At 39.3% G+C, this 27,714-nt stretch overlaps 2 protein-coding genes across 2 annotated transcripts in view; one reads left to right on the top strand and one right to left on the bottom strand.

The window, feature by feature from the left end:
• The first annotated feature begins 141 nt into the window (after nt 1-141).
• PSMC2 (proteasome 26S subunit, ATPase 2) lies at nt 142-13,345 on the top strand. Its single transcript, XM_060632284.3, has 12 exons — nt 142-301; nt 2,339-2,376; nt 2,945-3,026; nt 3,744-3,843; nt 7,577-7,708; nt 8,112-8,184; nt 8,572-8,667; nt 9,239-9,403; nt 10,927-11,014; nt 12,607-12,809; nt 12,899-12,995; nt 13,084-13,345. Exons 1-12 carry the CDS (start codon nt 232-234, stop codon nt 13,239-13,241), a joined length of 1,302 nt encoding a protein of 433 aa, XP_060488267.1. The 5' UTR covers nt 142-231; the 3' UTR covers nt 13,242-13,345.
• Nucleotides 13,346-13,970: 625 nt separating this feature from the next.
• SLC26A5 (solute carrier family 26 member 5) overlaps nt 13,971-27,714 on the bottom strand; it is a 32,494-nt gene continuing 18,750 nt past the window's right edge. The window contains exons 9-18 of the mRNA XM_060632278.3: nt 26,912-27,025; nt 25,505-25,582; nt 24,718-24,813; nt 24,403-24,509; nt 23,256-23,325; nt 22,657-22,749; nt 21,865-21,972; nt 20,996-21,196; nt 20,333-20,387; nt 13,971-19,022 (exon numbers count right to left, since the gene is read on the bottom strand). Of these exons, the coding sequence (XP_060488261.1) occupies nt 18,838-19,022; nt 20,333-20,387; nt 20,996-21,196; nt 21,865-21,972; nt 22,657-22,749; nt 23,256-23,325; nt 24,403-24,509; nt 24,718-24,813; nt 25,505-25,582; nt 26,912-27,025 (1,107 nt within the window). The 3' untranslated portion in view covers nt 13,971-18,837. The remainder of the gene's footprint in view (nt 19,023-20,332; nt 20,388-20,995; nt 21,197-21,864; nt 21,973-22,656; nt 22,750-23,255; nt 23,326-24,402; nt 24,510-24,717; nt 24,814-25,504; nt 25,583-26,911; nt 27,026-27,714) is intronic.

Here is a 27,714-nt window from a genome sequence, read left to right as displayed (position 1 = left end):
GCCAGGGACCACCCGTGTTCCCCTCCCACAGGGAATTCTTCCTGGACCACGGAACCGGGAGCAGGACACGAGCCCGCCTCCCCCAGGGCTCCCTTCCGGTTCTCGTGCGCAGAGTAAAAGGATCCGTAGAGCTCAGCTTACTTCCGGTGAGGAAAGGAAAGAGCGGCACCACCGGAAGCGAGAGAGGTGCTGTGTAATCACCTAAGAGCTGAGGCCTTTGGAGCTCCTAAAATGCCGGATTACCTCGGTGCCGATCAGCGGAAAACCAAAGAGGATGAGAAGGACGACAAGCCCATCCGAGGTCAGTTGACATAGGCAGGAGCTCCGGGCCGGAGCAGGGCCAGGCTTGGCCCCGGAGGAGAGGCTGGAGTCCCGCTCGCCACTCGGCCCTGTGTCCCTTTTGTGCCCCCGATGATTTCGTCGGGGGCGGCAGCCGGCTTACCCTGGCTGCCTCTTCTGTGTCCCTCATGCTACTCCAAGTTCTGTATTCATCTCTCGCTGATCGACATTTTTATTCATGTTCAGCTCAGGTCCTGATGAAGTTACTCACCCTGCTTGGTCTTGCAGGCCTTGAAAAGTTTCCCTGCCTGGTGGTGCTTGGTCACCTGTATCCTCTTTCTGCCCCTCCTCCCCCTCAAGTGGGATGGCTTGGTGCTGTCACTGTGTAGTCAGGATCCTGAGAAGTAATTTTCCTTAAAAAAAAAAAACAAAAAAACATTTCTTTGACTACGTAATTTATTCATGTGATTCAAAACACTAAATGTATAAAAAAAGACACATTGAGGGGCGCCTGGGTGGCTCGGTCGGTTGGGCGTCCGACTTCGGCTCAGGTCATGATCTCACAGTCGGTGAGTTCAAGCCCCGCGTCGGGCTCTGTGCTGACAGCTCAGAGCCTGGAGCCTGTTTCAGATTCTGTGTCTCCCTCTCTCTCTGCCCCTCCCCTCTTCATGCTCTGTCTCTCTCTGTCTCAAAAAAAAAAAAAAAAAAAAAAGACACATTGAAAAAGTGGTCCTTGGCCCCAGGCGTGCATTCATGATCCACCGAGGCAACTAGTGTTGCCATTTTGCGTTATCTTTCTAGACATTTTCTGTGCATATCAAGGGTTTGTTCTTTCATAAAATGTAGCGAATTGTATATATACATTTTCGGATTTTAATGTGTCTTAGGGATAAGTTCATATCGTTATATGTAAGGAGTCAGTGCTGTCTGCCTGTCTGCATCTGCATAGTATCCCACTTTTTTGGGTGAGTAGTAATACATATAATTAATCCTTAGTGATGCACATGTAGGTGTCTTTCAATCTGGTGGCCATTCTAGAGCAGTGAATAACCTTGTTCGTGTACCTTATCACAGACACAAACACAAGCGGGAGGGTGAATGTTGGAAGTGGAGTTGTAATTTTGAAAATGTGAAATTACTCTCTGTAGAGAACACCGCCACTTGGCACTTCTCACAGTGCAGGTGATACGCACACGGAGCTCACAGGATTTCTTCCCCTTTTAGTTCCATCTTTATGCTCTTTTCTTCTTTTGTTCCTGACAGGCTACTTAAAAAATCTTCTTGCAGTGTTTTTGTTGTTGTTGTTGTTTTTCCCTTTTTCTCTCTTCCCTTCCTAAACAACTTCAACCTCTCCTAGCACTTTTTTTTCTTCTTTTCCACCTCCCCCCCACCAAAGAGATTTTCTCTTTACTTTCATCCCACACTCTACTGTTTGCCTTGAAAGTGTTTTAGGATACTGCAGACCTCAGAGCTACTCAGGCACCTGGTGGAAAACTGAGTCACAGAGGTTTAATATCTCATCTGTGCATTTCTCTGGGTATGCCATCATTCTGTAAATGTATTACTAGATTTATTCCTTGCATATAATTATGATTAACGTGTATAGAGTTTTAGGTGCTTCTTCATCCATATCTTATCTGACCTTTAAAGCAACATTGTGAGGGTAAAATTATGGTTATCTCTGTTTCTCAAAGATGACAAAACTGATGCTTAAAGTGGGTTTTCCAACATTACCTGGCAATTGCATGACGTTGCAATTGCACCCAGGTTGCTAGCACCCAGGTCGTTTTGATTCTCAAACTCTGTTCTTTGGGCTTCCTGTTTTTGTGTCACATCCCTTTGAGACTCTTCAGCAGCTGTGTTATATACTTTGTAAAATTCTGCCTTCACCCAATTAGTTAAAAGTTCCTGGAGTCCAGGAACTTGTTGTTGGTTGTATTTATATCATTACAACTTTGCATAGTTTTTCTCACTCAGTTACTGAATGTAAATTGAACAGAAGAGAATTGTTAGCTCTACTTTCCTCTTTTTGAATCTCATGTATTCTCTCTTATTTTAGCTCTGGATGAGGGGGATATTGCCTTGCTGAAAACTTACGTAAGTCGTTTTCAATGTCTACCAAGTATAGATGTTTTATGTTGAAAGAACTATTGTTGGTAGTAGCCTCCCAAAATATTTAGAAGAGAACGTCTGGCAGTGTATAGTAATCCTCACTGAAAAAAGTTACATACCACAGTTTCTCTCCAGATTAGATCAGAGAGCAAATATTTAGCATGTCAAAGCGCATACATTTTTATACTATTTGTAATTAAGTGTGGTGCTATATTGAAAGATATTTGAAATAACTTAGACAAATGTTTACTATATTTAAAATGTATGTACCTGAATTAGATCTGAAATAGAAAGTTTCAATGTTTAGGGCTTGTAGTTGGGTTAATTTCAAGCATGATTTTCATTTGTTACCTTGCATAATAGTGCATTGTGTCTTTGGGCAAAAATATTAGTTTGGGAATACTTCTGAAAATGATATACTCTCTCTATTTCCACGTCACAAGCATTGGGACAATAATAGCTATTGAGATTGTAACTGTTAAAAGTTTCTGTCTGCAGTTTCATAAATTGTTGATGTCTTGATATTCTAATTACAGTGATTTTTATCTCCTAGGGTCAGAGCACTTACTCTAGGCAGATAAAGCAGGTTGAAGATGACATTCAACAACTTCTCAAGAAGATCAATGAGCTTACTGGTGTGTATTTCATTATTCTTGTCTCTTATCTTTAAATGTAATGTGTTAATTACATCTAAGGAGTTTAAATACAGATGTTATTCCTTCGTGAATTATAGACAAAAAAAATTATCCTTCCTGTCTGTTAAGAAATTGGATCTCCTTTAGTAATCTTTCACTACCTTTTACAACCAAATATAATGCTTAAGCAGTTAAGCAACAACATCATCCTTTAAGCAAGTAATGTTTCTATTGGTCAGAGACAAGTTCAGTAAACTCTAATAAACAAGTAAACATTTTTTAGCGAATAAAAATGTGGTCTCACATGGTATTGCTTAAGTAAGTGGGCTATTGCCCAGTAGTTGGAAACTTTTCTGCTCATGAGTTGGAAACTTGAGTGGTGAAGTTTCATAGTATTTGTCAAATATGGTGTTGGATTTTGGCTTGTGACTACTTTAGGGCAGTGTTTTTCAACTGGGGTGATTTTGCCCCAGCATCCCCTTCCCCCAGGACATTTGGCAGTGACTGGAGATACTCTTGATTCTCGTGACTTGAAGGAGAGGTGGTGCTGGTGGCATCCAGTGGCTAGAGGCCAGGGATGCTGCCGACTGTAACACACAGGACACTCCCCACTGCCACGTATTCAGTCCAAAACGTCATTGGTGCTGAGGCTGCGGAAGCTTGCTTCAAGGTGATGCATAACATTTCAGTGAACCTTTGTTATCCTTCTTTATGTAGGTATCAAAGAATCTGATACTGGCCTGGCCCCACCAGCACTCTGGGATTTGGCTGCAGATAAGCAAACACTGCAGAGTGAACAGCCTTTGCAGGTTGCGAGGTATGCATAGCACTCCTTGAAAATTTATTCTTATCTGTACGCTCAAGCACTTTTTAGAATCCGGGGTATAATGCAATAGTTCATAAAAGTTTTTTATTCCACATTCTGCATAAATAAAGCTTTCTCCAGAAGTATCTGGGATTAAATTTTATGCCTTCAATAATTATTCAAGAAGTAGGTAAAGACATAATCATATAAAAATTCAAATGATACAGAAAGAGCAGATGAAGACATGAGAACCTTCCTTCCCATCTTCACTGTCCCACTGCCCCTTCTTCAGCTACAACTGAAAATAGTTTGGTCCTCTTAGTCGTCCTATGTCTTCATGTATATATTTTATTTGCATGCAAAGAAACATATCCTGATTTTTTTTTTTTTTCTAGTACCTCTATTTCTGGTTTCTCTTGGTTTCTAAAAATTATGTAATATTCTGTAGATGTTGGTCTGTTTACAATTTCTGTGATTCTTCATGGTGCTACGTTGAATGTTCATGTTAAATATTTCTCTGTGTGTGCATTTATTTCTTAGTATAGCTTATTAGCAGTGGAATTATGAGGTCAAAGGGATTTACAGTTTTGAAAATCTGGAAAAAGGTGATTTGACCAGTTCATACTCCTTAACATGAGGTTTTGAGGCAAATGCCTGTTTGCCTGATCAATATAAGATATGTGATCATCAATTTTTACACTTTTGCCATGTGGGGGAAAAAATCTCATCTTAATTTGCATTGTGCTGATTACTGGTGTGATAGCTGCTTCTTATACTTATTAGACATTTGTATTTTTCTGTCCATTCATATTTTGTTCTATTGGTTTGTTTCTTGTGAATTTTAGGAGCACTTTACATATTGTACGTATTTATCTTTTCTTTAATATGCTACAAATATTTTTTTCCCATTCTGTCGCTTGACTTTTAACTTGTTGCTACTTTTTGTTGTACTAATGTTTAAAGTTTTTAGGAGGCAAATAAAATATGTAAACATTTTCATTATACCTTTTGGGTTTGAATGTTGCTCAAGAAGCCTTAGCCCAATTCAAGATTGTATTCTTTTGTGTTTTATTCTAATCATTGGAAATTTTATTTTCATTTTATCTCTTTAATATGGTAAAGGTTATTTTTCCTTTCCTCTTTTCCTTTATCCCTTACTCCCTTTTTCTGTCTTTCCCATTTATTTTGGTTTATTTTTCAGTTCTATCATGGTTTTAAGGAGTTAAATAATTCTGTAACAATAGTTGTCTTTCCCAATTCCTCTTCCCTAGAGACACCTATTTTCAAAATTTTTAGCTGGTTATTTTGATTTCTACCTTCATGATTCTTATGGACAATGCAAAATCTTGTGTATTGTAGATTACATCTTGATTATTTTTTTAGCTTTAGATATCATCTCTTGGCCTGAGGATTTCATTTTGTTTCCTCTGTCATCATCCCAATAGGATAGGATACTTTTCCTATCCTACATCCTTAATTACATTAAAAATTTGGTTAGATCAGTATTCATTGATTTCACAACTGTGGCTAAGTAGTGCTATTTATAAAGAGGCAAGTAGTAAATAAACTGATCGCTTTTTCTTTCTTGTACCAGTTTTTATTTTTCTTGTCATAACCATCTCGTTTTCTTATTTGCCTGGTTTTCTATGTATATAAATACTCAACTAAATTGGTCTTCAGATTTGTTAAGTCCATCAGGTTTTTTCTCACATATGCCTCGGGTGTGTCCTCTGCACCAGGATTCTCTCTGGTCCGTTTTCCTGAAGAAGTCTTTCCCAGCACTTGCCAACCTGCTTCAGTGCACTACTGGTGGCCCTTTCCACCTACAAAATCACAACCATCCTGTGACCTCTTTCCCTGCAGGTTCCCTTTGCCTCTCTCCTGTTGTTTATGTACCATGAGTTTGTCTTTTTGGTTTACTTACACCCGCATTAGGTGGGCTCTGTTCTCTGGTAGCTTCCTGAAAGAGGTCAGTTGGGATGTCATATTTGTTGTTTTTTTTTTTTTTCTTTTTTTTTCCTTTTTTTTTTTTTTCCCTTTTTTTTTTTCTCCCCCCCTTTTTTTTTTTTCTTTTCTTTTTTTGGGATGTCATATTTGGAGACTACGTATGTCTGAAAAGGTCTTGGCTGATATAAAGTTCCTTCTTCAGAATTTTGAAGGCAGCATTCCATTGTCCTCCAGCTCCTGGTATTGTTGGTCTGAAGCTGTTCTGATTCCCAGTCCCGTACATGTGACCTGTTTTTCATCTGAAAGTCATAGGGTCTCCTTGTTCTCGTGGTTCTGAACTTTCATGACTACGTGCCTCAGTACTGATCCATTTCATCCACGGTGCTGGGCTCTCCTGCCCTTCACGGTGGTGGTTTTTCTTGAAACTATTGCTTACTGATTTCCCATGTTCTTGGTCCTCTGTTCCAGACTTCAGACTTCTATTCTTTGGAAATTGGGCCTCCTGGATATCTCCACTAATATGCTAATCTTTCTCTCCTGCGTTTTTTTTGTTTTTTTTTTTTATTTGTTTGTTTTTGGTCTTTTTGGTCTACTTTTGTGAGATTTTCTTAACTTTATCTTTGAGTCTTTTTTTTTTTTTTTTTTGAGAAAGAGGGAGAGAGAGAGCACCTGCCTGTGTAAGGGAAAAGGGAGAGAGAATCTCAAGCAGGCTCCATGTACAGTGCAGAGCCTGATACCGGTCTCGATCTCACAACTCTGAGATCATGACCTGAGCTGAAATCAAGAGTCAGACTCTCAACCAACTGAGCCACCCAGGCGCCCTAGACTACTTGCTATTATTATGTACATGGTATTACAGATTTGCCTTCACCATGTCACACAGAAAAAGAAATTAAAATACATTTAAGTTAAAAATAGCAACAATGATAAAAATGGATTTGAAGTATAAACTCAGGAAAGAATGAAAACACATTACTTAACTTGATGTAAAATGACTGTCTTTCCAATGGGAAAATAAAATGGAGAGTAACTTAAGATATAGAAGAGTATTACAAATAAACAAACATAGTTAAGAAAATCAAATTAGTGAACTTATTGGGGCACCTGGGTGGCTCAGTGGGTTAAGTGTCCGACTTCGGCTCAGGTCATGATCAGGTGATTTGTGAGTTCGGGCCCCACAGTGGGCTCTGCACTGGTGGTGCAGAGCCTGCTTGAGATTCTCTCTTTCTTTCTATTCCTTCCCCACTTGCTCTCTCTCTTTCTCTCTCTCTCTCTCACAAAATAAATAAATAGACTTTAAAAAAAATTAGAGAACTTAAAAAAAAAAACTGTTTTAATTAAATTTTATTTTTGAGAGAGAAAGATAGAGCGTGAGCAGGGGCGGGGCAGAGAGAGAAAGGAAGACACAGAATCTGAAGCAGGCTCCAGGCTCCGAGCTGTCAGCACAGAGCCTGATGCAGGGCCCGAACTCACAAACTGAGATCATGACCTGAGCCGAAGTTGGATGCTTAATCGACTGATCCACCTAGGCGCCCGTAGAGAACTTCTTAATGTTGAAATATTTGGGTTTACTTTTCTAGGGCAGTGTATCTTTTGAAAATTTTCCAGTTTAGCTAAAGTGGAGTGGACCCTTGGGGTTGTGCATACTCCATAGAAAAAGATCTTTAATAGTGGCCTAATTTCTGCAGTTCTCATTTACACCTGCTCATCAGTTTACTGCTTGCCCAGGACAGAATCCAGTTACTTGAATTCATTATTAGTGGTTTAGGTTCTTTAATCAAGCCTTTTGCTCTGTTAGGTGTACAAAGATCATCAATGCTGATTCGGAGGACCCAAAGTACATTATCAACGTGAAGCAGTTTGCCAAGTTTGTGGTGGACCTTAGTGATCAGGTGGCACCTACTGACATTGAAGAAGGGATGAGAGTTGGGTAAGATTCTGCTTATACTCTGCTTTCGTTAAAGATACCATGTCACATTCACATCCTTGGCTTTCTTTTGAATGAATGGGCTGGGTGCCACGGAATACAGGGATACTGTGCAGTAGAGTACTACAGTTGGACATCCTTTCTTCTGCATCAGCTTCCTGACCTCCCACCCACCTCCTTTCTCCCACCCCCACTGGGGCTTTTTGTGAATGGCTTTAAATGTCATACTCAAAGAAGTGCAGGATTTTAGAGTTGAGTTTGCCAGTCTGTTGAAAGTAACATGGTGTAAGGAGAGGAAGAACTTGCTCTAGGATAGTTAGGATTAAGGAAGTTATATACGATACATGTAATTAACTTAGTAAATTTTTTGAATGTATTGAGTGAGGATATTTTTTTATCTCTTTAGTGTGGACAGAAATAAGTATCAAATTCACATTCCGCTGCCTCCCAAGATTGACCCAACAGTTACCATGATGCAGGTAAGAAAATGCGGGAGGGAAGAGGAATGACATGACTTTGAATACAGTTGCATCCATCTCAAAGGCTGACTAGAAATATTGACTAGAAACCTGTCAATATGTGGGCATATACTGAAGAGCTGCGAAAATGTTTTAAGCAGTTTTTCAGATGAGAAAGTCTTTATCAGTCTTTCTTTTTCTGGTTTGTCTCTTTTACTGGTTATCATAGCAAGTAATAACAGCAAGTGGTTCTAGGACACTGGACAATGTATTCCATTTTTGTTAAAATTCTTACTTGTTAGGAGTCTGATTTTCCTTTTAGGGTATTGGGTCTGCTCTACTGGATAGAACATTTGAACTAGTATTCAAAAGCCTGTGGCTTTTTACGTTCTACATTTTCATCCTTAGGTGGAGGAAAAACCTGATGTCACATACAGTGACGTGGGTGGCTGTAAAGAACAGATTGAGAAACTTCGAGAAGTAGTTGAAACCCCATTACTTCATGTAAGTGGCTGAGTCTGTGCACTTAAATTGCCTGTCATTAGATAGCTTTAAAAATTTTATATTTTCCTTAGTGAGGGGGTAGAAGATAGAGGAGTGGTGAATTAGTATGTCCCAGGAGAGAAAGCAAATCAAGTGGTCAGGCCTACTCTAAGCAGAAAGATCTGCTATTTTGAGTGACAGGAGTTTGAGGTGTAACCTTTAGCAAGATGTTAAATATAAGTTATTGTAGAAGGAACCATGTGTTTTAATGATACCAAGAGGAAATTAAATTAAGCTGAGGAGGATAATGGAAAACTAGAATATTAAATACCATAATTCTTTTGTTTTTTAAAACAGTACTTTTTTTTAAATTAGAGGGAAAAATGTATTGTTAAGGAGAAATACCTTTAAAAGCTGTTCAGCATTATGTATTGATATGAGTCTAGTTTAGATCTTATGTCTTAGAATAAGTAAAATTCTTATTAAGTATATTGATTATGGAGTCAATAATTTTGATTTAAATATGATATAGAAGTAGTTTTGTTTTTATCATACCTAAGTAATAAATGTAAAAATCCTGTCTCCCTCACAGCCGGAGAGGTTTGTTAACCTTGGCATTGAGCCTCCCAAGGGTGTGCTGCTCTTTGGCCCACCGGGTACAGGCAAGACACTCTGTGCTCGGGCAGTTGCTAACAGGACAGATGCTTGCTTCATTCGAGTTATTGGATCTGAACTTGTACAGAAGTACGTTGGTGAGGTAAAGTAAATTGATCAAAACATATGTAGCCCCATGAAAGATTTATAATGTGGAATAGCAGTTCTGATGAAGTTTTGGGGTGATGGGGTTTGTGGGGTCCAGAGCTGACGACCAAGAAAGAATTCTTGAAGACATCTTTGGTGCAGAAAGGTGGGGACAAGACCTGTGGGCAGGAAGAGCTGCACTGGGGTTGTGATGGGTAACTCATTATATATCCTCAGGTTGGGGGCGGTCAGGGATAGAGTAAGTCTCTGGCATTTTGGAAATAAGGTTTCCAAGACCATGAGAGGTTAGCTGTTGTTAGGGAAACACCATTTATTACTGTTTAATAAAACCTCAGTCATGAGACCCTTTAAATGTATATCGGGGGGCCATAAGCTTGAAGTATGATTGCCATTATTTATCTTGGGGCAGTTGAGATAAAGGAAGTAGACTTACAGGATCCTTGAGGTTGGGATATTGTTAAGCCAAGATTCACTTTTGCTCCTAGCAAAGTACATCTAGGCAGCTGAGCTCCTAGAGGGAGGTCACTCTGCTGGTTTCAAGGACTTGTCTATGGGCTGTAGGCAGTAAGGGAATTTAATTTTTCATTTGCTTTCATTTCCCACATTACCATGGCAAGCACTTAAATCCTTTTCCTTTGTTCTTGGGTAGCGAGGAGTGTCCGAGGGTTACTACACATAGTCCACCGGGAGGTGGGGGTTGCTGTTAGCCTATACTTTGCCCTCAGCTTGCCCCGCACTCCCTCATCAATTCCACATTGAAGGACTGAGACTTGAAATTTTTTTGATTGATGGTTTGTAATTAGTAGTTCAGAAGCCACCAGCCTTTCCTTGTGGTCACTGGAACTAAACTGCTTAAAATTTTTAATCAGTATGCTGGGACCTTTTCTACAGACTTGGTGTGTAAGACCCCAGAAACGTGGTGAATTGTGCATTTAAAAGTGTACTTTTATTTCAGAGGCAACGTTTCATATTCTACTGAGAAAGAACATAGTTGTCTGTATATGTGTGACACACACATACGTATACATGTGTATATATGTTCTCATTAGAGAGGAAGTCTAGGGCTGTACATATTGCATCTGAAGCATTAACAACTCATATACTTAGAATAAGAATTAGTAAAGGAGCTGTATTAGTTAAGGTATAATTTTATTCCTTGATCAAAACTTACAAATTAAAATTGGTGATCAGAAATGCCAAGTGATAAATCAGGTGCCATTTTTTATTTCCTCAAGTTTAACTGATTGAAATGGTACATTTAACTGTTAATTTGATCTCTTCAAGTCTGGAAGTTATTGGCTATTTAATAGGTAAAGAATCATGAAATTAATACTGTTTTGAAGCTAATGAGATTAATATGATGGAATAGGTAACAAATTTCATTTTTTTTTTGAAAAAGCTTTTGGTAATAATAGTTGAGAACACTGTTAGGAATATTGAAAGGTTTGAAGCATAATTTCTTACTGTACTTAAAAGTTTTTTTAAACCAACTCTGAATTAAATTATTTTTCTCATTAGGGGGCTCGAATGGTTCGGGAGCTCTTTGAAATGGCCAGAACAAAAAAAGCCTGCCTTATCTTCTTTGATGAAATTGATGCTATTGGAGGTATGGGCAGTATATTAGAGTACTACTGTAGGATTGGGTTTCGTGAGTGTTTTAAAGTAATATGTGTAGAGTTCTCTTGATACGTTAATCTTTTACAAAATTTTAATTCCAGCTCTTGTATGAGCTCTGGCGTGTCGGAGCTACAGATCTAATAACCAGTAGAGATACATTATTAGGAAAAAAGAAACAGAGCATTGCTATTTCTCCAAGTCTTTATCTTTGTACTTTTCCTAATTTCATTCACATGACCCTTGTTTTCACACTTTAACAACTCTCAACTTAGGATACAGCTTCACTTAATGTGATCAGAAAGCTTTGGGGCATAATTGGTGGTGGTTTTTCATGAAGTATACCTAAAAGAATGTTCTTGTTGGCTTCGTCGATTTGATGAAATAAAATATTAGCTGTGGGATCTGGACAGGTTATTCTAACTCTGAGACTCTGTTCACTTGCCTTATAAAGGGAATGATAATTCATACCTTGTTAATTTTATGGGTGTTTGGTTTGAAGTAAGTCATAAATGAGATAGACCTTGAAAGCTACTCTTCTGGAGGCCTGAACTGTTACAATAGTCTTTGAGAGTAATCATTCTTAATAGCTGGAGGAATTGGCATATGTTTCAGTTAATGAACTTAGTGACAAAAATGACTTGAAAATATAGTTGCACCCTGTAATGCTGTTTGGGGACTGCAGTTAGGTTACCCCGAGTCTTGTTTTTAGACAGATGAGTGTTGTTGAGTTTGGATGCTTCTGTGGTTAATGTCTTCAAGGGCCAGCCATAATGTGACCACAGTGTATCGATTTAGTGTTGTGACTCTGAAGTTTCCTTTATAGAATTTTTGGAATAAGCCTTATGATGATGTCAGGATGCTCTGAAGAGGTAGTGTCCAAAGTAGACTGTGTATCAAATAGTATTAGTGTGCAGGAAGAAAATCTAGAATTTTTCTTCATACTTTTAATCTCATTTAAAAGTTTTCCAATTTTTTTGTTTTATATAGTGTACATAATACCTTAATACAACAATATGTATTTATACAACTTAAAAAGGAAAATATATATTTGGAGGCCTTTTTTTTTTTTTTTTTTTTTGCTATGTTGGTTGAAATGAGAGATTGACAATCTAGAGTACTCTAACACATCTAAATCAGCGTGATGTAAGCTGTACAGTTCTACTGTATTATGGATGTAGCTGTATTTTTAAGGACAGTTTGGAGAAACTTAGAGTATGACAGTTTCTTACATACAGTCAGACACCATTGGAGTGCTAAAGTTTGCATGGATTCTGTTGCCTTATCCAGATGTATATGGTGTTAGAAATGGAGGTGTTCTTGAGTGATTTAAAAAACAAAATTCCTCAAAGAGGACTTAAAAAATACTTGAAAGGAGCCCCTTTTAAATATCTATGAGGAGTCCTTTTCAAAGATTCACCTTCTAATTTAGTTTTCCGGTAAAGTAGGCTGTTCTTACAGAATATGCTTAAAAGTGAGACGTTCACTTGAGCTGGAGTACCTGACTTGAGATCTGTAATACTTCTGGGTTACACATAGTGCTGTCCTGAGTGGACACGAAGAGCTTATTTTTCGTCTTCCCAGGGGCTCGTTTTGATGATGGTGCTGGAGGAGACAACGAAGTGCAGAGAACGATGCTGGAACTGATCAATCAACTGGACGGTTTTGATCCTCGAGGTAACATTAAAGTGCTGATGGCCACTAACAGACCTGACACTTTGGATCCAGCACTGATGAGGCCAGGGAGATTGGACAGAAAGATTGAATTTAGCTTACCTGATCTAGAGGTAAGAAAATCATTTCGTTTTAGAGAAGGGATTCTTGAAATTTCGTGATGTCTTTCCATTTTAATATTTATTAATTCCCCTATTTTTAGGGTCGGACTCATATTTTTAAGATCCACGCTCGCTCAATGAGCGTGGAAAGAGATATCAGATTTGAACTGTTAGCACGACTGTGTCCAAATAGCACTGGTAGGTGAAAAGGTCTTGCTTACTGTACTTGCCGGTCTGTGTGTTCAGGCTGCTTTAATAAGCCTGTTGTTTTCTTTTTGTTCGAAAGGTGCTGAGATTAGAAGTGTATGCACAGAAGCTGGTATGTTTGCTATCAGAGCACGGCGAAAAATTGCTACTGAGAAGGATTTCCTGGAGGCTGTAAATAAGGTCATTAAGTCTTATGCCAAATTCAGTGCTACTCCCCGCTATATGACATACAACTGACCCCTGAAGACTTTCACGAAAACACTTTTCATTGGAATCCTAACCTTATTAAATAGACTTGTTAATAACCATTAAACACGTAAAAATAAATCATTTCAAAATTGTATGCTTTTTTCAGATGTCTTTTTTCTGTAGTACAGTGAAAGGTGATATCTGATGTCATTTGGCAGAAATGCTTATTACAGTGTCTGTTGACTGTTTTTGAAGTGCTACCATTTAAGGGTCCCATCTCCTCAAGTGCTTGCTTAGACCACGTATGTTCTTGGCATATGCTGGCCTGTGGGCTGTATGGGTGCCGATTGTATCCTCCCACGCGGTGAGGCGGGTCTCATGCATGTTGATGTAATGCCTGCAAAGCTTTCCTACCTGATTGACTTGGAGCTGGGATTGAACGTCCAGGTGTGTCGGCTCTGTCGCCTGTGTTCCTCACCTTCCTGCTCTTCTGCCCCTCATCACAATAGCCCATCTAGGCACAGGACCACATGTGTTTACATGTTGTTTTTTTCCTACCACATCAAATAAATAATACCACTTTGGCCAAACTTTTTTTAAAGTGGAAGAAGCATCTGATGTCTTAGGTTTTGCTTTGCCATTTGAGTTGATTTCAATTTCAAGTTAATCAAGAATTAGTGATTTTAATGGCCAGTGAAGCAGTAAAGCAGAAAGAAAAATATATACACCATTGGTTTCATAAAGAGAAATACTTCATCTTGTAAATTAATGGTTTAAAATTTCAGTAAAATTCCTGTTAGACTTCTGGTGAAGTGAGGTATTTCTAAAAATAAAATCGAATTAGGATCCTCAGCACATCCCTTTAAAATTCTTTCTTGTTCAGCCGCCACCAAATCCCCTCTTGTCTTGCACCACAGTTATCCTCCCCGCCCAAATACTGAGACCCAGGCACCATAAAGACTGTTTTTATTGCAGTTCAATGTTCATAAGTAATGCAAAATAGCAAGAGCTGGATACATTTTAATTCAAAGAAAAAGTGGACAATGTAATGCTTTGAGTATTGAGTTGAAGTATTTAAAATATGAACATTTTCAAAGAGAAAAATGAAAGCTCTTCATTCATAAAATCCAACCAGCATTCTTTTCTGTCTTCCATTTTTCTTTTTTGCGAAATTGGTAAGAAAAATTTTTCCAAGCCTGCCCTGGTCTCTCGTGAGGTATGAAATAGGATGAACCCTTTCTAGGTGTTATGCATATAATAAAATACTCAGGTAAATAACTGAAGATGTATGTTTTTGTAATATTTTGAGAAACAAGCATTTAGATCACGCTGTTTGAAGTCTTACCATGTTTTCACATAGCCACATACTTCTATGCACCAATTTGAGATGACTCACACTGGAGGATGTCTTGAGCTCACTCAGGACTAACATATTCTAGACTCTGGAGAATCTTGACATCTCAGTTACATGCTGAAAATCTAACTGACCACACATCAAACCGACAATTATTTGAAAAATTTGGGTGTTTCTGCCCAACTGTATCTAGATTAGCATCTTTGTATCCCATTTTAAAAGATAAAATACACACTCGTTGGTAACCCCCTCCACCTAAAATACGTGTGTGTACGTATACATGTGTATATGCGTGTGTATGGGCACACGTGTATGTCATAAATAAATCAGTGCTGATAAAACACAGAGTTGATGACTCTAGAAAAATGCTGTAGTGCTCTTTAGAAAATACTTTTAAAAAACACTGTACAAATGTGATGGATTTGTAAAAATGTAATTTCCACAAAGCTCAGGTCATCTGTTAACATAAAGTGAATGAAGAGCCTGGTGTGCCTTTTTTCTCAAAGGCAGATAAATTTTTGAGATGCTCAGGCTTCATTAAACCCAAGTCCATAAGCAGGCAGGTTACCTGCTACAATGCTAAGTTCTTGAACATTCTGTTGTTGGGATTTGAGCGGTTTCAAAACCCTCCCATGCATTTTGGTTGGCTATTTGGAGAATTAAGGTAGGTACTTCTGTCACTTCTCAACCCAACTTTTATCTACACTCAAACCATATTATCACAAATCTAAATATATGGACTCCTAAAAGCATTCCTGAAAGGTACACTAAAAAGGACCAACAGCAGTTTTTACACTCAAAGCGCACAGGCTCACACCAAGGAAGTTTTGTGTGATCTGATAATTTTAAGTTGATTAATATCTTTAAAGGGGCAGACGTAACAGATCAAGCCTTCCCTACCACATTACATACTCCCTTCCCTCTCCCTCAGCCTCCGCAAGGGCATACGCCACCCCATCCCCACATCCCCCAAAACACAGAAAAACACACCTACCCATTCCAGGGCAGATTCTTTGGGTTTGTTACCCACTCCATGCACACACCAGGGAAGACTCATTTTCTCAAAATGTACCTTTGGAGGCAGGTACCTCCTTTCTCTGTTAAGTAGGTAAGAATACAGGATCAAACCACACGGAGTTACCTGAAAACTATAAGGGTTTTAGGGGTTACCTGAAAACTATAAAGTGAACTCCCAGGGCTTGCAGAGGATTCATATCCTTGTTACTCTGAGTCCCACTGCAGATGGGACTGGCAAATGGGATCCCACTATAAGCTGCCATTATACAGAGTCCATATCTATGACATGAATTAATTTTCTGGGCCCTGGTTCACAATTGTTTACATATTCCATCCATCCATGAGATAGAAATCAACCACTATCCTATCATGTAGGATTTTAGAAAGACAACTTCTCTATATGGGACCTTCCTGAAGACAGGGCTCTCCCATATTGCCATAAAATAAGACCAACCAAGTCCCTAGATCTATCATTGTGGATTATGCTCATTTTGACAGGGCAGTGAGACTGAATTTGAACCAGGGTTTGAGACACATAGGAAGCACAAGCTACTGGCTATTGAGCTCCAGAAAGAAGAACGAAGAGGCAAACTTAAAGTAAAAAAGGTCAGGAAATTTTCTACTATATTAAATAATTTTAAGTAAAACATTCCAACATATTTACATATAGATAAAACATTTTGAAATGCATTCTTACATCCTCAGAGGCTCGCTGAAACAAACAAAAAACTTTCCTTAAGACTTCAGTGCTTTTTATGTACATGGTAAAAATCTATTCAAAATAGGTTGAAAATTAAGGAACAGAAAAGTTAAATACAAATCTGTAAATACAGATAAATACTATTTTTTGTACCCTACTTTCAATCTATCAACAGCTAGGATGTGAATTTCTGTATGTAAAGCATTTGATGAAGACGGGTGCTAAAGTCAATGCAATGAAGTATTTTATAACATTGTTTAGAATCTTTAAGTTCTGCATTAGTGGCGGAAATGGTGCAGGCCCTCGTACAAAAGCTTCCACTAAAGCTGAGGTGCTACAACTACATGCTCCTTCAGAAGGCAGTCTGTATCAGAATGCAGATGTATCTGATCTTGCGTGTGATGATTGCAAAGGAAATGGCTGGGTGAAAATCTCATTTCTTTCTAGATCTCCATTAAGTACTGATTAGAAAGGAGGTGGTCCACTTTAAATTAGTAAAGTCACTGCAAAATCTGAGAGTTAAAGCAAACAAACCATAGGGTTTGGATGGAGTTAGACCCATGCTAACACGACTCTTTCCTGGGATCTGCCCACTTTTCTCCTGGCAGTGTTTTCTTTATGAAAACTAAAAAGAAGTCAGTAAGAAAACATACTTGAAAAACGGACTGTTAGCAGGAAATCTCAGCAGAGGAGGCTTTAGGCAGGTTGGCTAATACTTGTGCTTTGATTTGGAGTGAGGTAGTACTTAGAACTACAAGAGCAAGACCTTTTTGATGACGAATTGGCTTAAAGTTCTCCCCCCACTTGAACAACTATGAAGACTGCCTGAAATAGGCATTTTACTCATTCATAGGCTTACCCCCCCTGGGTCTGATAAGAATTAACTGATAACTATTATGGACTTCCAAGGAAGATACTAAGTTATATCAAGAAATTAGCTTTCTTAAATACATGGTCTTTAAGGTTACTTTACTATTAGCAGCAACAGAAGTTCTAGGGGCGCCTACTGGTCACAGTAGTGACAAATGAGCACCAAAAAGAATTATTATAATGGACTGAGGAACATTAAAACTGTAAAAATACACGAGCCTATGATTACACTGAAAAAAAGAGAAATGTAAAAGAGCCTACTATGTCATTGCCCGTTAAACCAGCTCCTTACTTTGAAGTTGATAGTTAAATGGAAAAAATAAAGCATTTAACCTGCCTTTCCACTAAGAAAGGATTGTATTTAAGGATGACCAAATAGCTCAGGTTGAGGAGGAATAGCTGTAGTTTACAAAGAAACACCAACTAATAAATGCTGAAGAAATGAGAGAAATGGAAAAAAAAATCTCAAGCCTTAATAAAATTATTGATTTAAGCAAGGATTATCACTGTTAAAACCTCTGGGTGAATGGCTAATGGGAACTGGGCATTCATTCGCTGCCAAAGGAAAACCAGATAGAAAACTCACAAGTCACAATGGAGAAAACGTAAGTGGGGGATGAGGCTATCGGCATCATTTAGTGGTAGGTCAACTAGATATTATGTGTTTTCTGATGTGATGAGATTTAAAGCATGTGTCTCATCTAGGATATATTCCAGCAAAAAAAAAAAAATGTTTTATTCAAATCCATGAAGCTTTTAGATAAAACTTTTAGATTACAGGTAATTCAGGAAATAAAGGGACAAGCGATATAACACCTTGAAAGAACAAAATGGGGATTCTACAGGACAACTGCCCCAGTCTCTCTTCAACAACTCAATGTCATAAAAGGGACTGTACTGGATTAAGATAGACTTAAGGGACTTGAAGGGACATGACCAGTTGTAGTGGTAGGTCACAGAATGGATACTAGTCTGGACAGACCAAGTATAAATTTGAGGACAACTGGGGAAACCTGAATATGATCTGAGGTAAAAGTATTCCAGATGAGGAAACAAGGATTGTTGACTGAAAAATGACTTACAGAGCACTATGTAGAATATGATCTTACTCTGGTTAAAAAATGTAAGTATATATGCACAGAAAAAGATCTGGAAGGATATGCCTTAAGGTGTTAGTGATAATCTTTGAATGGTAGCAATATAATGTTTTTAGTTTATTTTTTCTATTCTTTTTATTGCACTCATAATGCTTCTTTAGTAATAAAAGGTTATTTTTAAAGAACTTCTAGAAAACTGAGGGTGTGCCCCTTCTATTAGTTAGCTCTGATTACAGAAAGTCTGTACACCAGCAAGTACCAAAGTAAGGATGCTACCCATCTGGTGAAAGCATATATGATTGGTACGTAAAGCAATTAAAGGAAATAACTTCTGGAACGCTCGGCTTATAAAGGTAACACTAAAGGGTAACAGGAATGTCACTGCACAGTAAATGCAGGCAAGAGGGACAATTTATCTTTGAAATAATTCAATTAAAAAAAAAAACAAGTAAGATACATCTTGCTATGTGCGTCATTCACCCTCCAAATCAAACCTTGACTACTAGCATTTACCCTTAGCGGGGGGATGTCTAGTGTCTAGTACTTAAAATGTGTAAGTGAGTAATCTCCCAGAGGCTCGTACCCCATCCCAGCTGGGTTCCTCCTCTAAGCTTCTGGAGTGGCGTTGGGTTCTGAGTCCTCCTGCGGAGGGGCGGCGGTGGCTTCTTGCTCGGCAAGCGCCTCCCGAAGCTGGCTGCCTAAAACTGCATCATGAATGCTGTAGAACAGCAGCTCCTTCAAGGCAGGATTTTCAAAGAATCGATTTTGAGTGAGGTCATTCACAACTTGTGCTATAAAAGAAGAAAGGAAAATTAGCCCACACTTTGGGTATCGGTGTCTAACATTAAAAAAATTAACACTCTTAGGTAGTTTAAATACTACAGTGATAGAGTAAAAAGTGTCACTCCAATCCCTGTCCCCGTGATATCACACCCCAGTTGCAGGAAACTACTTTCTCGCATTTTCTTTCAGTATTTCTTTATGCAGATATAGGTAAATACAAATATATATATTCTTATTTTCCCCTTTTTCTTACCCCAAAGTATCTTTTTAACATTATATATAGATTATTCTGGATATTTTTTACTTTTTTTTTTTTTTTTTTTACCACTACATGATACTCTATCATGTGGATATACCCGAGTTTATTGAACTGGTCCTTTTCTTTGATGCTTAAGGTTTTTCCAGTCCTTTATTCTATAGACAGTAACCAGTTTCTACAACTGCTTACAGTTGATCAACCACGTACATGTGTCATTTTGAATACATGCAGCACGTTGCTGGAAGTGCTGGGTTAAAGGTTAAGTGCATTTGCAGTTGGGAAAGATCATGCCGCCCTGACCTCCACAGAGGCTGTTCCATTTTGCACTCCCGGCAGTAGTGTCTATGAGCACTTGCTGTCCCACAGGGTGCCTACAGAGCATGTTTGCAGACATCTTTCCTTTTTGCCCATCTGGCAGGTGAAAAGCGATGTCTATGTAGATTTCATTTTCAAGCACTTTTTGGTTTCAACCAAAATTTAATATAAAGCAAAAATAGCAGGCATTGTATGGAAAAACCTAAATGATTTTATAGAACTATGTTTAAGGCAGCCTTTAAATAATCATTAAATGTACCAGCCCAGAACAGTGGTTTATACGCTCCTTCATTCCACATCCAGGTCAGGAGGCCTGCCACAATGGCCCAGTGAAAGGGGTGCCTGGAAGTGGCTAATTTCAAAGCTAGCTTTAGAGTGATTTTCAGAATAATTTTCATTTTTGCCAAAAACAAAAATTAAGAGAAAATCTTCCCCAACTTTTTTTTTTTATTGTTTATTTTTGAGAGAGAGAGAGAGCAAGCAAGGGAGGCAGAGAGAGAGAGAGAAAGAGAGAAAGGGAGACACAGAATCTGAAGCAGGCTCCAGGCTCTGAGCTGTTAGCACAGAGCCCGATGCGGGGCTTGAACTCACAAGCTGTGAGATCATGACCTGAGCCAAAGTTGGTCGCTTAACCAACTGAGCCACCCAGGCGCCCCAATCTTTCCAAACTTTTAAAATGCTATTAAAAAAGGAGAAACAAAACTAAAGTGTTAAAGCTTCTCCCCATTCTAGAAATGTACTCACCGCTGCATCCTGCTAAATACACATAAATACCGACATCTCCATATTCTTTTACAATCTGTAATAATGTTGAAATAAAGTTTAGTTTCTCTTGACTCCGTGCCAGATGCAAGTCTCTTTCTACCAATATGTATCTTCTGATACAAGACACTAGTTCATTCGCTTGAGCTACTGGGCCTCGTAATTATGCATTTTAAAAAATTATGCATTTTTGAGCTAATCATTTAAAACTAATTTTGTATATAATTTTTACATGGACAGTGATCATGAGGGTTCTCAAGGAACTCTTGTTAAATTTTATGTAGGTGGAATAAAGTTACTGATTTTTAGAAGAATCCTCTGTAGAGCCGTATCCTGAAATATTCACCAAGAGGTGACTGATGACTGGGATGTGCTTTAAAGTAAAAGCAGTGGAAAGCGGGTGTGGGCTGAATGAAACACGACTGACCATTAACTGATGAACTGTCGAAGCTGAGTGATAGTTACATGGGGCTTCGTTACACAATGCTCCTTACTTTTGTATAGTTCTGAAATTTTCCACCATCAAAAGTGGAAAAAAGCAACAACAAAGAAGAATTTTAAGAGTTGAAAAGGGACCCTAGTTCAACTCTCATTTTACTGATGGCAACAGAGATACGAAAACCACTCATTTAAGATGATGCTTACCCCGGCCAGAGTTTTTACGCCAACAGAGTCAATAAAATTGACTTGTGTAAAATCCAGAATGATGGTGTGGATGTTATCCCCTGGGGGCATAAATCTTTGCATTTCTTCAGGAAATGTGCTCTTGATGACTATTGGGGGGTATTTTACTTCGTCATCCTCTTCTTCAGGCTTCGTGGCATCTTCTCCATCTACTTCTGCATCCTGTGAACAGTTACACCAAACCAGAAGTCTATGAACAGCTCACATTCATTTATAGGGGAAAATGAGTCCCTATATTGTCAAGCTACTGACTCTACCAAACCTTGTCTAAAATGACTGCCACATCCTAGCCTTGCAATGTGACAGAAAAAGGATGTGTAACATATGTTATTCAGTGTTAGTTCAGTTTCTTTTCGTCTCTTCCTCCTCTTGTTTCTGTCCAATGAAATCCACTCTCCTTTGTCATCATAGCCATTTTCTCCCCACTTCTAAAATAGTTCCATGAACTTCAGCATGACCGTGAGTTACCATAAGGCTTGAATAGCAAAATCCAGCCTTTGAGGTGTGTGGGTTTTGTTTGTTTGTTTGTTTGTTTTTTTACTGTCAGCTGAATAAATCTATATGAAGCACCCATGGTAAAAATTTATTAAGGTACTGTGTGATCTTAATTTAAACAAATGTTTTCCAGGGCTCATATCCTTACTTTTTTCAGAAGTGTTCACACATGGCTGACTTTATTACATATCTTTAATAATATAGAGGATACTTAGATTGTTTCTAAGCTTTCCTATTTTAGGGGCTTCCTGTTGTGTTAAGGCTTCCATCGTGAATAAAGGTGGGGGGTGGTGCAGATTAAGAGGAGGGAGAATTACAATGAAGAGACCACTCACCACTTTGACAGAAGTTGCATTGGCCATATTTGCATTTCCAACTTCCTTAGCATACTTCTTCATGGCCTTTCTTCTTGCTCCCATTATGAGCGCTGGGTTCACTCCAGTCTTTACGGAAGAACAATATATGCGAAATCATGTCTTGGCTCCCAGGAACCCACCAAATGCAATTAATCTTCAGACTCCCCATCTGACTGTTTTCTATGCCAAGTAATCCCCCCACTTCTACCTTTCCCTCAGACATTGTGAACTGAGTCACTCTCATTAAAGGAGCATGAGTAACTTTCCTTATTCCTGTGTATATTTAGCAGGATGCAGCAGTGAGTACGCCAAAGTATTGAAGAGAATGTTTAAAGTAACATTTTTCAAACTTACTCTCAGATTCTTATATTTAAGAGACTATGTGGGTTGACGGGGAGATATTCTGTATATTGGGCAGTGTGGAGTGAAGTTCTAACCATGACCAGAGGAACCCACATGATCTGAAGAGTAGGAAACCTAAAAATATTTTTTCACTCTTTTTCTTAAATTTTTTTTGAGAAGGTAGTATATGTATATGATAAACAAGAATGACTGGTGGTGTTGGGTACACAATAGTGTGAATGTACTCAATTCCATGTGCTGAATGGTAAATTTACCAAAAATGGTAAATTTTCTGGGTATTCTACCACAATAAAGAGAGAAAGGGAGAGAATGATATAGTGTAAAAGGCATATGAAGACATTTGAGTGTCCCTCACACCCCTGTCAATCCACAGGTCCCCTCAAAAATAATCCATTTCTCATGACTCACCTTTCTTTTTAAAGCATTGCTATATAAGTCGCTATTTGCATAATAAATTGGGGCATTGATTTGGAATATTTTTATTCCAGGAATTTCTTTCACCTGAGAAAGAAAATGTGAGCAAATTTAACACATGGAAATATTTCAGAGTCAAACTGCACCTACTCCCTCCTCCAACCTGAAAATCAACACAAAAGTCACAAAAGGCCCTCTTATGGTGTTCAGATAAAATTCTGTCACTATCCCACGTAGAGGAAGGAGTTCTGAGAAGAAAGCCTTGAAAATACACATTGTCATATTTCTTTGATAACATTAAAAATATTTATTTATTTTGAGAGAGAGAGAATCGCCAGTAGGCTCTGTGCTGTCAGTGCAGAACCTGACAGGGGCTCGGTCCCATGAACTGTGAGATCATCACCTGAGCCAAAACCAAGAGTCGGATGCCAAAGCGACTGAGTCAAACACGTGCCCTGAAGTGCAAGCTTTTCACTCTGACTACTACACTTCCTTCTTTTCCAGCCCCCAACTTTTTGCCCTACATAAAAATAATAGTCAGCTGATCACATGACATACTTACAACCATTTAAAATGACAGAAAAATGTCCTACCTCCTCATATGCATCTATATCAATATACACGTCAGTGTCAGGAAGCTGTCCAAGCACTTTGTAGCTGGGACTGAAGAGAGAGAAAGTGTATTAAAATACCAGTGTGTTGAGGCCCCCGTATGTGGTTCAACCATGAGGTCTGGCATGTTTACATGTCACGTAGGGACTTGCTAGTGAACTCAGGGGCACTTGATCCTTGTATGGTACCTTTGCAGAGGGTTCATACGTATCACAATCCCAGTGCCATCCAGGCCCTCACACCCTGCCCCGAACGTACACGACACACACATACACAGCACATATACCTCACACTACACAGACCGTACACACACCCCCCACCCCCCCCCCCCCCATCGGGTTAGGACAAAAGACTTGGGCATTTAAAGATGGGGGCAAAAGGGAACTGTGCAAAGTTCAAGCTATGCCAAGGAATGTGCAACTCAAATTCTCATCCACCGAGTAGACACAACTATCTTCCTACTCTTATTCTTAAGTAGGGGAGGAGTTTTTCTTTTTGTCTCCCGTAAGAGGCTCTGACCCATGGGGGTGGTAGTCAGCTGAAGGTGTGGGGAGAAAATGAAAAATCTCAAATTAGCCTAGAACTTTTCTTCAGTTTGGTTTGAATAGATTTTAAACATTATTTTTGGAGAGTCCTCCTCTTTTTATAGGACAAGGTGGCTCAAATTGGGTACTGTAATGATGACAGATACTATTTGAGTACCTCATATTACCTTATTATATCCAATGTACGAGGCTTATTTCCACTGTTGTGTGGATGAGAAATTGAGGCCTAGTGGAGTGAGTTGTTCAATGTCAGAGGGATTGGCAAAGCCAGAATATGGCTCAAGGTCTTTGATTTGACACTCCATGGTCTTGCTACAATACTCTGGTGTTCTTAGCAGGTATGCACAAATACTGTGTGAGTCAGAATACATAATACAAATGTTAGCTGTTTTTCTGGGTGGATTCCCTCAACAAGCTTGCAGAGAATACACCCTATACGCCTGATACTGGACTCCGGGAACATTACCTCCACAATCAAGATACTTACAGTCTAATGGCATCTGTCGACAAACAGGATATATTTAAAGTCAACACCACAATTTCAGGCAGGACAACCCACATCCATCCCAATTTGTACACTCACCTCTGGGTTCTGTAAATCACAGTCAGCAGAGCGATGATCACAGCTGTAATCAAACCATAGTCCAATCCCAGGAACAAGGAGGAAACAAAAGTGGTCAGCCAAATGGTCTAAACAAAAGACAGAAAGATTTATGTAGAATCATGGTAAAAATTTCCTAAGTGTCTCTCTCTCCCCTCACACATACACATAGTACCTAACCTTGCCTAACTTGATACTACATACAATAACTTCACTAACGTAGCTTTCTCACATTTTTATCAGCATCATCCACATGTTGTATGACATATTAACCTAACAATCACCTGTGTTACTTACCAGTTCTATTTTGCTCGTTCTCCAGAAAAAGGGGAGATCTGAGAATTGCATGAACATTCCTTTCAGGTTGACAATCACAATGGCCGACAGCACAGCCTGAAACAGAGCACATGATGCGTGCCTCTCTTCTTGTGTCCACAGAGCCCCCTTTGCTGGCTCCTCACTGTCCTCCTGCTGCCCTCCCCACATCCTCTCCCCACTCACTTCCCACGCAGCAGTGATGGTACGTTTGGAGCCATGAACACCTGGATTTTCAGGACTTGGTTAGCTAAAATGGGCCTTGGAAAACCAGGCATATATCCTAGTAGCAAACCTGCATGGTGGTCAAGAGGTTCAGAATTAAACTTGGTACTCAAGGAATTAGTTCACTCCTGGTCTTCCTAGGTTATGATTTTCTCCACTCTGTATCATTCCTGATCTCTACTAGATTAAATAGATCAGCAAACAAATGTCTTAGGAGTGAAGGCCATCTCAGATTTTTAATGGAAGTATAAGGTCACAGAAGATCAAAGAGAGAAGGGACCTTGGAGATTAATCAGTCCAAACCCCCACTTTGCAGATAAGGAAACAGACACCCAGAGATGTTGAGATGGCTTTCCCAAGATCCCAGATTGTGGGGCAGAACTGTAGACTGTGGAGCAGGATCCTGGCTCCAGCCTTGGCCTTTCTCACACCACCCTGCTAGGGTTACAGTAAAAACCCACGAGACAGTCACAGAAATGCAAACAAATAAAATAGAAAAATCCCTACACATGGAAAAAGATCACCCCACATCTAAGCTACACACCTGGGGCAATGATTCGAAGAGGAACCCGGTGGCTAATATGACCAGCAGAATCATTAGTGAGGCCAAACAACCTGCAAGCTGAACGAGAGAAGACACACAGAAGGGGCTTTTAGGAGACATGAATAAGAGGTGGGGCAGAGGTGATCTTAGTGTTTTGATAATCACTGCAGGAAGATCAAGAAAATATGGGTTCAAACAAGTCATCAAAACCATTACATACACCAATATTCCTTCCCATTCCCTTTATGAAGTTCAGTTTCTCTTATACCTTTTATTTTTTATTTACTTTTTTTTTTTTTAAGAGAGAGAGCACGAGCAGGAAAGAGGGGCAGAGGGAGGGAGGGAGGGAGGGAGGGAGGGAGAGAGGGAGAGAGAGAGAGAGAGAGAGAGAGAGAGAGAGAGAGAGAATCCCAAGCTCCACACTTAGTGGATCCCATGACCATGAAATCATGACCTGAGCCGAAATAAAGAGTCAAAACACTCAACCAACTGAGCCACCCAGGTGCCCCTCTCTTAGAGCTTCTATACAGAGGCTGAAATGATTAAATACCCTGGTAAAAATGCCCTTGCCAGGGGCGAGGGAAAGGAGATAATGGTGCTGACTCGAGACCCACAACAGTCAAATGAGACTCTCCTGCCCAATGTAGTAGCCACCAACCACATGTAGCCATTACGTTTTTAAAATAAAAATTAAGTACAATTAAAAAATTCAGGTCTTGGTTGCATTTCTCACGTATCAAGTGCTCAAGGGCCACAGGTGGTTTGTGGCTGTCATATTGGATGGTGCAAAACAGTGGACACTTCTGTCACTACAGAAGGTTCTATTGGATGCACTAATGGCATCCTGACCATACCCAGTCCCAGGCTTTCATGACAACATCCTATGCGTGAACTTTGAGGTTTACTGGTAGCAGCTAGTGGTGTTGTAGAATTTTCAATTTAACCGGAGAATATACCTCTTTCCTACAGATTCAGTTCTTGGGATTTGCTTCAATCATTCATGCCTTTCTCTGATTCACTACACAGCTCACTGGAGCATCAATCTTCAGACAGAAAAGCTTTGCTGGGGTTCAGAATAGGATCAAGGGATTAAAGTTTATCATCCCAGGGGCGCCTAGGTGGCTTAGTGGGTTAAGTATCCAACTCTGGATTTTGGCTAAGGTCATGATCTCATGGTTCCTGGGATTGGGCCCCGTGGTGGCATGCTGGCAGTGTGGAGTCTGCTTGGAATTCTCTCTCTCTCTCTCTCTCTCTCTCTCTCTCTCTCTCTCTCTCTCTCCCTCCCTCCCTCCCTCCCTCCACCCTTGCCCAGCTCTCTCACTCTCTTTCAAAGTAAATAAAGTTAAAAAAAATTTTAAAGTTTACCACCCCAAATCACCAGTCCTCAGAGGCCAGTTGCATACACACCTGTGTCTTCCCTCCAGTCCCCTCTTGAACAAGGCTTCGAGATAAGGAGCATGAAATTGAGAAAGTCTGGAAGAGTGAGCCAATGGAATTGCACAGTCCCAGGGCAATGAGCTCCTTTTCCAGGGGGAAACAAAGCACACACGAGGTCAGTCATTCTTCAGGAAAAAAGGCATGATGGCCCATTTAATACACATTTTCAACAGTAGAAGCTGTCTCTTCATTCTTTTTCTAGATACAAGAGTTTGTTGGGCATGAGTTTAAAATAGGGATTATTGAATAAGGTGGGAGAAAAACAGAGTTCTTGTTCTGTCAGAGATAAAAGCTGCAGTCACTACCTAGTCCCCTCTTTGCCAAACACACTCTCCTACACTAAAAATGGTTTGTTTTTTTTAAAGAAAACTGCAGCAAGGGACAAAATATTTTTGTTACGAGAAATTTACTGGTGTATAGAACCATTGGCATCTTTTAAATGCTCAATCTCTTGCTCTTTGACACATGCCACAGTGTCCTCCTAGGACCAGTGAGTGAGTCCTGCTCTCAGGGATACGTCCTGTCTTCCTAGTTGGATCACTGTGTCTTGTGTGAACGCGGAGCATATAATCTTCTCTTAGAAATGTATGGTGTGTTAAAATAGTCATCGTCATGCCAAAATTATGGCTTATGGTATTCAGATTAAATACCTTATCTGTAGATAGTGAGTCAGTAGATAGTTATAAAAGGAGGTGGCAAAGAATATAATGTGGAGTTTGAGTGATGAATCATATGTTCCAAGTTTAATGAACAAAGAGAAGTCTTCCTGTAGA

This window comes from Panthera onca, chromosome A2, assembly GCF_046562875.1.
Source record: "Panthera onca isolate mPanOnc1 chromosome A2, mPanOnc1 haplotype 2, whole genome shotgun sequence".
Classification (NCBI taxonomy): Eukaryota; Metazoa; Chordata; class Mammalia; order Carnivora; family Felidae; genus Panthera; species Panthera onca.
Note: the sequence above shows the minus strand (reverse complement) of the source record. Positions and strands in the feature narration are given on the sequence as shown.